Here is a 9068-nt window from a genome sequence, read left to right as displayed (position 1 = left end):
GGAACGTTTTTTTCATTCTCGTTTCAAGCTTTATTTTTTTAAAGCTCATTCAAAACAACAGACGTGGACCCAAAGAAAGCACTATTAAAAAAAAAAACGTACAGAAAAAGATACATTTGCTGATAAGTAGAAGAAAGACGTTGCACAGACGGGCAGGACTAATTCACACGCTCGCGCTCTCACAAATGCATTCAAATAAATGTGATCCTACTGTGCTTCTATCTGTATCTGATTTAATGACTGATAAAATAACTGATGAAAATGTACTGTTATTTTCATCCTTCCAAACAAAATTTGTGCTGCAAAAAGCAACACTGACAGTCAGATTTAACTTTTTAATGCTGATAACCTTGGCAAATCGTTCAGCCTAATGCACACCTAAAGAAAAGAAAATAACAAGACACATTCATTCGTTTTTGTTTTTTTTATTAGATCTGCTCAAGGGCTCTTACTTTCTTACATTTTTCCGCAATTATTCAGTGAAAATCTTCTTTAATAAAATAAATAATCAAGTTTATTGGTTAAAAATAAACAAAGGAGAAAGAAGATTTTTTTGTTTGTTTAACATTTGTTTAGCTTTTTAAATGAGTTCACCCTTCGAAATTGTCACAGTCATATCCTAAACAAAATGAATAGAGGAGGGAAACATTCTGGGGTGCAGAACAGAAAAAGACAAAAGACAGACAAACAAACAAATAAACACACACAAGCATTAAACTGAGGACAGCTCAACTAGTCACATTTAGCCGAAAATTGCCGTTTTGAATTCAGAAAAGGTCATTTGTGTGATTTATGCATGCAGTGAGTTTTTGAAAACTCGTCAGTACAAAACAGCACTGAACTTTGACAAAAAGTGATTTTCTAATGTCTAGATGTAAATCCAAAAGCAAAACGTGAAAATAACTGTATTGGAAACGGTAAATGAATGAATGAGTGATCCTCTGCAGCCCTCTACTGGTCATAGAGGTAATATCATGTCCTTTTCATTTTAAAGGAACAGTTCACTCAAAAATGAAAATTAGCCCATGATTTACTCACCCTCAAGCCATCCTAGATGTATATGACTTTCTTCTTTCAGACGAATACAACATCTAGAGGAAGCTAGAGATTAAGGTTCATAAAGTTGTAAATATGGATAGTTTTCTTACACAAATGCATCGCTACACTTCAGAAGGCCTTTATTAACCCCCCGGAGCCGTGTGGACTTCTTTTATAATGGATGGGTGCAATTTTTTGGACTTCAAAGTTTGGGCTACCATCCACTCCCATTATAAAGCATGGATTAGCTTGGACATTATTTAATATAACTCCGATTGTATTCGTCTGAAAGAAGAAAGTCATATACATCTAGGATGGCTTGAGGGTGAGTAAATCATGGGCTAATTTTCATTTTTGGGTGAACTATCCCTTTAAGTGTTCGTTTTCAGCCAGGCCCCTGAGTATAGGATAAGTTTATTAATAGGGCCCGTAGTATATGATGGTATTATGCATATATGTATTTGCAATGTGCATTTATTTACGTCTTTCATGTGCTATGAATTTTTGGATTTTATTTACATTAAAATGTGAAGATTTAAAAAGCGTGCTGCCACAGTGGGTGCCTGATTAGCCTTTTTTGATTTATGTACAGTATGACGACAATATTATACAGTGTAATTGATTATTTATAATACATTTCTATTAAATTACTATTATAAAAAAACTGTTTAAAATTACTATTCTATATTTTAATAAAAAAATCTATCAAATAGTTTGGACAGTACGCCATGTTATTTATAATAATATAATAATAATAAATTGCTATTAAATTACTATTATAAAATAATTTTAAATTACTATTCTAAAATATTTTTGTAATTAAAATAAAATTACATGTACAGAATTATACAAAGTAATTTATTACATATACTAAATTCCTATTAAATTATTATTGTAATAAATACAAATTTTAAATTACTGTTCTAAAATGAATTTTAATACAATTAAAATATATGTATGGTATGACACTATTCAATGTAATATGCTATTAAAAATTGCTATTAAAACTATTATAATTTTTTTTAATTACTAATCTATTTTATAAAAAAAATAAAATTAATATATATGTATGGTATGACACTATACAAAGTAATTTATTTATATTAAATTGCTTTTAAATGACCATTATAAAAGTAATTTAAAATATAGAATAATATACATACAGCAAAATGACACTGTACAATGTAAAATTACTGCAAATTACAGTTAATATACTATTATATACACTTTCTAATAATAAAAGTAAAATATATATATATATATATATATATATATGTACAGCATAATGACACTATTTAATGTAATTTATTACTCTGCTTCTGTTTAGTAAAAAAAAAAAAAACTAAAATATGTGACACAAAAGACAGCAGTTTATAGAGTTACACAGACCTTGTTTTAATACAGACGGTTTCACTGTACAGTAACAAGTTATTTACATTCTTAGTGAAGGCCTATATACAAAAAATAAAAAATAATAATAAAACAAAAATCAGAGATGGACAGCGTCACATGGATGTAAGTTATAACTTAACAATAAAATAAATATTTAACAGTAACACACACACACACACACACTCTCACTCACACACACACACACCCACACACACACTCTCACACACACACACACTCTCACACTCACACACACACACACACACTCTCACACTTGACACTGTGTAAACTCAAACACACATGAAGTGTGCAAAGCAGTTAAAGGGTAAAGACAGTGTTTGTCTCAGACACAGTCAATGTTCAATCCCAGAAGAGTTTGTAAAAAAAGCATTTAGAAACACAATAGAAAACATTTCTATCTGTTGTCAAGGCGACTGTGACTTTGTAAGTTTGTACGGCATTTGAAATAGTATTTCATGTCGTGCCCTAACCAGGCACGACGCAACGAGCTTCCAGCCGCAAGTCCAGCGTCTGTCCACACTTGTGCTGCGGACCGCAAATATACCTCAATACTTCATGACTGAATCACCTTGAAGAAGAATAAAGAGCGCCAGGTAACAACAGTGATGGTAAAGACACAAACATGGGAAACTAGCCGCTTACATTCAGATCAACTCCAGCTGGAGCTTTTCTGAAGTTCAGTTTGTTCAACTTGCAATGCCTTGAACTTATAATTACAAGTTCAACAAAACAGGTTGAAAAGTCAATAATAATTCTAATATATAGCAGTGGTTCTCAACCTTTTTGCCACCACTATGCATGACTTTTACAGATTTTCGTGATTTACTGCACAATTTTTTTTTTAAGAATAACAATTTCAACCTGATGAAATATTTTAGAGCTTGGTATTTTATGATTTATTATTATTTATTAATAAATAATAATAAATCATAAAATACCAGACTGGCTATTATCCTTTGCACATTACAACTCATATTTAATCAATTTTATAATTATATTATTTATTTTAAGAATTTACTATTATTTTTTTATTTTATTTTACTGCAATGCAATGCACTTCGGATAAAAGCATCAGCCAATTGCATAAATGTAAAAGGGTTTTACCCACTGTTGTACTATAATTATATTTATATTATTTATTTTAATAATTTACTATTATTTTATTTTATTGCAATGCAATGCAAGTCACTTTGGATAAAAGCATCAGCCAAATGCATAAATGTAAAGGTGTTTTACCCACTGTTGTACTGTGTATTTTGTGCTCATCTGAGGATCAGTCCGACTGGAAATCTTTCGAGAGTCTCTGGTGGCTCAGAAAGCAGGCAGTAGACAAAGGCAGCTCACTAGGTTTTGAATAGAGCCACAGAGCTTCAAGACAACATGAAACAGCATTCACCACACCTTTCATTTTAAAATGAAATTGAATATTTAACAAAAAAAATAATGGAGGGCGGGACATACTGTTATCCATGGGATTTGATTGGATCGTGAAACGTGGGGTTTGAGATTATTGGTTAATATAACTTTTAGGCCTTGGTGACCTCAGCGGAAATGAAAAGCTGTTTGAGAGGTGGAGGAAGTTATTCGGGTTTGATGGCAGATTTAGAAGACAACCATTTGTTACTTTAAGAAAGTGAAAGTATTTCAAAGAAAAAAGGCTGAGCGTGGATTTCATGTTGGCTGAATGGTGATTTGCTCTTCAAAGTCTGTGATATTGGTACGACCCTCTGATGGCTCTTGATAAATCTCCCCCTTCTAGCTAGTAAAATAGTTTCCCCCAAAGTGATGTCACACAGGTGGAGAACAGAAGGCACTGTGATTGGTCGAGTCGAGTGGTGGAGTATGGCTGCTTCCAGTCGTGACTGAGCGTTTGATTGGCCGGGTGAAGCTGCGTCACGTCCGAACGAGGCATCTGATTGGCTGCGGAGTGTCTAGGCTTCGCTGGCTGTGCTGTTTTGACTCAAATCCCTGATTCCCTGCAGGATCCGCTTCATATGGCCGACTTTAGTGACTCCCAGATCCTGACAGACACACACAGACACACACACACACACACACACAGACACAGATGGGCGGGGCGGGGCAAAGCGGAGCGTCTGATTGGTCGAGTCTGATAAGTCAATACAGCTGATTGTCACAACAACATGTTAAAGGTCTCATGACGCTGTCACCTTCCCAAACCTAGTGAGCTCCCTACTTAGACAGCATTTTAAGGCATCACACATTTTTAAAATACCTTCTTTAAGGCAAATCCTAAGGTAGCATCGCATGTATGATAAAATGGACAAAAGAAGAGAAATGATGAATATTATTCATTCAATGCTGGAAGGAATCAATGAAAATAGTTCAATACAATTAAAAAGTGTCTGCTGAATGCATAAATGTAAATATTTGGGTGGGAGACATTATGTTTTGCTTATTACAACTAATCTTTAATCAATTTTATAATTGTATTTATTATTTTATTAATTTATTGCTTTCAAATAATTACAATATTTTATGTTTTATTCTATTCTATAGCTTGAATGCAATGTTACTCACTTTGGATAAAAGTGTCTGCCAAATGCATAAATGTAAATATTTCGGTGGGAGACATTGTTTTGCACATTACAACTCATCTTCAATCAAATTTTTTTTTTTCAATTTTGATCAAACAATTAAAAACTATTGTTTTACCTTAATCTAATTTATTTTAAACATTCAATGCAATGTAAGTTTCTTTGGATAAAAGTAAATGTTTAGGTGTGAGACTGGCTATTATTCTTTGCACATTACAACTCATCTTTAATCAATTTTATAATTATATTATTTATTTTAAGAATTTACTATTATTTTTTTATTTTATTTTACTGCAATGCAATGCACTTCGGATAAAAGCATCAGCCAATTGCATAAATGTAAAAGGGTTTTACCCACTGTTGTACTATAATTATATTTATATTATTTATTTTAATAATTTACTATTATTTTATTTTATTGCAATGCAATGCAAGTCACTTTGGATAAAAGCAACACAGACACACACAGACACACACACAGACACACACACACACACAGACAGAGACACACACACACAAGATGTTTTAAGTCTGTAGTTCTTGACTCAAATAGTACACACTTCGCTCTGTACACAACATAGTATACAGATCAAATATGATCATCCTTGTGCCAGGGACCCCATACTAAAATTTAAAAGGCAGTTATATCTTTTCATGTGTAAAGACCTCATTAATACTGTGAAAAAACACCAATACAAGTGTCTATTATGTTTCATCATTATTTTTTTACTCACTATAGTATTATACTGTTAAATGCAGTGTTATTCATTTACTACTACAGTTTTTGTTCATATTTTAAACGAGATTTTATTCTATATTTTCTGTTTTCACTTTAATTTTAGTTCAAGATTTAGGAGTTCTATTGTGTGTTTTTGTCTTTTTTATTAGTTTTTGTCTAGAGTTTTAGGTTTTAGTTTATTTAGTTTGTTATTTTAGTACTTCAATTTAAACCAAACAAAAAATACAATGTCAGCTTTTACTTTTTAAATTTTTTTTCTTTATTTCAATTAATGATTATTTTATTTCAAGTAACGAATTTTCTTTTTTTTTTCAGTTTTAGTTAACTATAATAACCCTGTTTAGATGTTATTTATTTAAATCAAATTTTATTTATTTGTTTTAATCAATTTCGTTATTTAAATCAAATTAATACTTTTTAATTCAAATGTAATTCTTGTCTATTTAAAACACATTTTATTTATTTATATTATTTTAACCAATTTTTTTTTTTAAACCAAATTTATTTATTGTTTATTTAAACCACAATTATTATTTTAATAAATTATTTATTTATCTTTTAAAATCAAATTTATGTATTTGTTTGATATTTATATCAAATTTTATTAATCAAATTTAAAAAGTTTAATCTTATCTTTATTATTTAGACATTTTTTACACTGTTATTCTGTAGGCTGTTTTCCACGAACCCCTTGCAGCCTCCTTGGAAAACTCCTGGATCACAATCCAAGACATGCATCTAAATGTGTGCATCTTTCATGGTATTTGCCAGAGGTTGAGCGCTAATACCTTCAGGTCTCTCCTCTCCAGCTGAAGCAGCTCTGGTCCTCTGATATCATGTCTGATGAAGATCTCCTTATACTCAGCCAGACAGAGCATCTCCAGCCAGACGGCCACTTCATCCACACCCCACGTATTCACTGCTCACACAACACACACATGTGTTACACTCATGCACGAGGTCAGAGGTCAGAGGTCAAAGGTCAGGTCATACCTGGCATGTTGAGGGCGGCGCACGTCTCCTTGTTTTTGTTGTTTTTGTCTTTCTTGAATTTGGGCACGAGGCGGAATTTAGCGCTACGACTGCGCTTGGAGAAATCAGACAGCTGACCCTGCGCGCAAACACACATTAGACTGGAACACACTCACCAAAACATCCCAAAAACATCTGGATGTCACGCACCTCGTCGTCGGCCGGGTCGATGAGCTGACTGAGCCAGCTGATGTCTGTGAGTCTGCGTAACTGCTGAGTGACTGAACTCAACGCACCGATCAGCTGATCTCTCTGAGGAGGATCCAGCTGCTGCAGAGACACAAACACAGACACATGATCATGAAACACTCAACTCAATCAATTCAGTGCCTATTAACGCTTCTCAGTGTCACTGTTCAGATGTAAATTATCATCCAGCTCGCTGCTAAAGCACATAGATATAATTGTCACATTACACTTTAGGGTGGACCAATCACATTTGTCTTTGATGATAACATATATATATATATATATGAAGAGTTCATTTGCAAAAACCGATAAACGCCACCTTAAAAAAAAAATGCAGTGCATTATTCTCCACATATAGCGCGATCTGAACCCTAAACACGTTTTGTCAAAAAAGCCGGTTTTGTCCACTTTCAAGGCATCGCGAGTTCACGTTTTACTGCAGAATTACCTGTATTTGTTTAAGTTTGACTGACTTAATCAAAACAACCCAACTGCAGTTTGATTGATATTACTTGGAATGCGCAATAAAAAATTTAAAAAACATGATTTCTGAAAAAAAATTAAAATGGAGTTATTGGTTTTTGCAAATGAACTCTTCATGTATATATATATAATTTTGTAGTAACTGGATGCCACTTATTATTTTCATTATTTTTTTATTAACTGGAAGATGTTAATAGAATGCTACTCGCTAAATGAAACAAACGTAAAATAAACTAAAGTACTGTATTGTTAAATGCACTGTTATTTTAATATCATTACTATTATAGTTTTTGTTAATATTTTGACATTTACATTTTAGTTAAAGTTTTAGTAATTTAGTTTTTGTCATTTTTATAAGTTTTTCAAAAATATATCTACATAGTTTTTAAGTTTTAGATATTTTTGTACTTTAACTTTTATAACTAGCTGAAATCAGTTTAATATATAAGTAATATACGATTTTTTAATGGTTTTAGTTTTAGTTAATAATAACCCAGGTTAGATGTGCTATTCAATTATGTATTTATTTATTTTAATAAATGCATTTAGTAAAATCAAATTAATATATTTTTTTATTTTTTATCAAACAATTTATTATTTATTTAAATAAATGTATGTATTATTTTTTTAATTAACTGGAAGATGAAAAGCAACATCATGATTTAGTATTCAGTCCATATTGTGAAAAGTGTTGTTTTAAGATACTATTATATATACTAAAGTATTTTAGTATATTTAGTATATTTGCAGTTTTCATTTAAATTTTAGTTTAAGTAAATTTGTTATATTTGACTCCTTAAAGTGATTTATTGGGAATTTTGTTTTTACCTTTGTAATGGCATTTTTCTAACTTTATTAAAAGTATGTAATCTTTTATGTCAAATTCAAAAATATATATTTATAAGCTTTTTACCATTTCTAATTAAAACAACAGAATAAAAACAAGTAGAATAAGAATAAGTTACCAATCAAGTGAAATCAGTATTTAAGAAATAAATTTGTACTACAGAGATTACACAGAAGAACACACATGTGGCTTGTAGGTGTATTTTCAGACGTTTAATGAGGCTCAGAGGTCGCATGAGTGCAATTAAATTCATAAATTCATGTTGAGGTTAATGTTTTAAATATAAAATTTTGAATATAGAAATGATTTAAATAACAGAAAAGATACTTTAAAAATGAAACTAAAACTGCCAGCAGGTGGCGGCAAGTTACTGATTTGATCACTGAATCATTCATTCAATTGATTCGTTCGAACAGCTGATTCATTCAGGAACGAAGTATGTGACTGTCTTTATGAATGGGTAATTGAATCACTGACTCACTAGATTCGTTTAAAAAAAAAACGTTCATTCATAAACGAAACACCGCTGTGTTTGAATGGAGATGCGCAGCGGCTCAGCTGTTACTTTAAAAAAAAAACTATTTTCGTTGACGAAATAGAGCAAAATAAGGCAATTGTGTTGTTGTCAGACAATGTAAGTCACTTAATATTAACTTCTTGTTTAATGAACTGTTGTATTAAATCAATATCACATTTGCAAACTCCCTTAATAATCATTAAAAGCTGTCACTCACCTTAGTTCATCGCGATCTCACAAAACTCCATTATAATC

At 31.4% G+C, this 9068-nt stretch overlaps 1 protein-coding gene across 1 annotated transcript in view; it reads right to left on the bottom strand.

Moving 5' to 3' along the window:
- Nucleotides 1-3625: 3625 nt before the first annotated feature.
- The window catches only part of LOC107725751 (diacylglycerol kinase delta-like), a 30651-nt gene continuing 25208 nt past the window's right edge, over nucleotides 3626-9068 (bottom strand). The window contains exons 24-27 of the mRNA XM_016535137.1: nucleotides 6928-7047; nucleotides 6739-6856; nucleotides 6534-6664; nucleotides 3626-4469 (exon numbers count right to left, since the gene is read on the bottom strand). Coding sequence (XP_016390623.1) covers nucleotides 4380-4469; nucleotides 6534-6664; nucleotides 6739-6856; nucleotides 6928-7047 — 459 coding nt within the window. The 3' untranslated portion in view covers nucleotides 3626-4379. The remainder of the gene's footprint in view (nucleotides 4470-6533; nucleotides 6665-6738; nucleotides 6857-6927; nucleotides 7048-9068) is intronic.

The sequence above is a fragment of the Sinocyclocheilus rhinocerous genome, unplaced genomic scaffold (assembly GCF_001515625.1).
Source record: "Sinocyclocheilus rhinocerous isolate Xijiao unplaced genomic scaffold, SAMN03320098_v1.1 scaffold215, whole genome shotgun sequence".
NCBI classification, from domain to species: domain Eukaryota; kingdom Metazoa; phylum Chordata; class Actinopteri; order Cypriniformes; family Cyprinidae; genus Sinocyclocheilus; species Sinocyclocheilus rhinocerous.
Note: the sequence above shows the minus strand (reverse complement) of the source record. Positions and strands in the feature narration are given on the sequence as shown.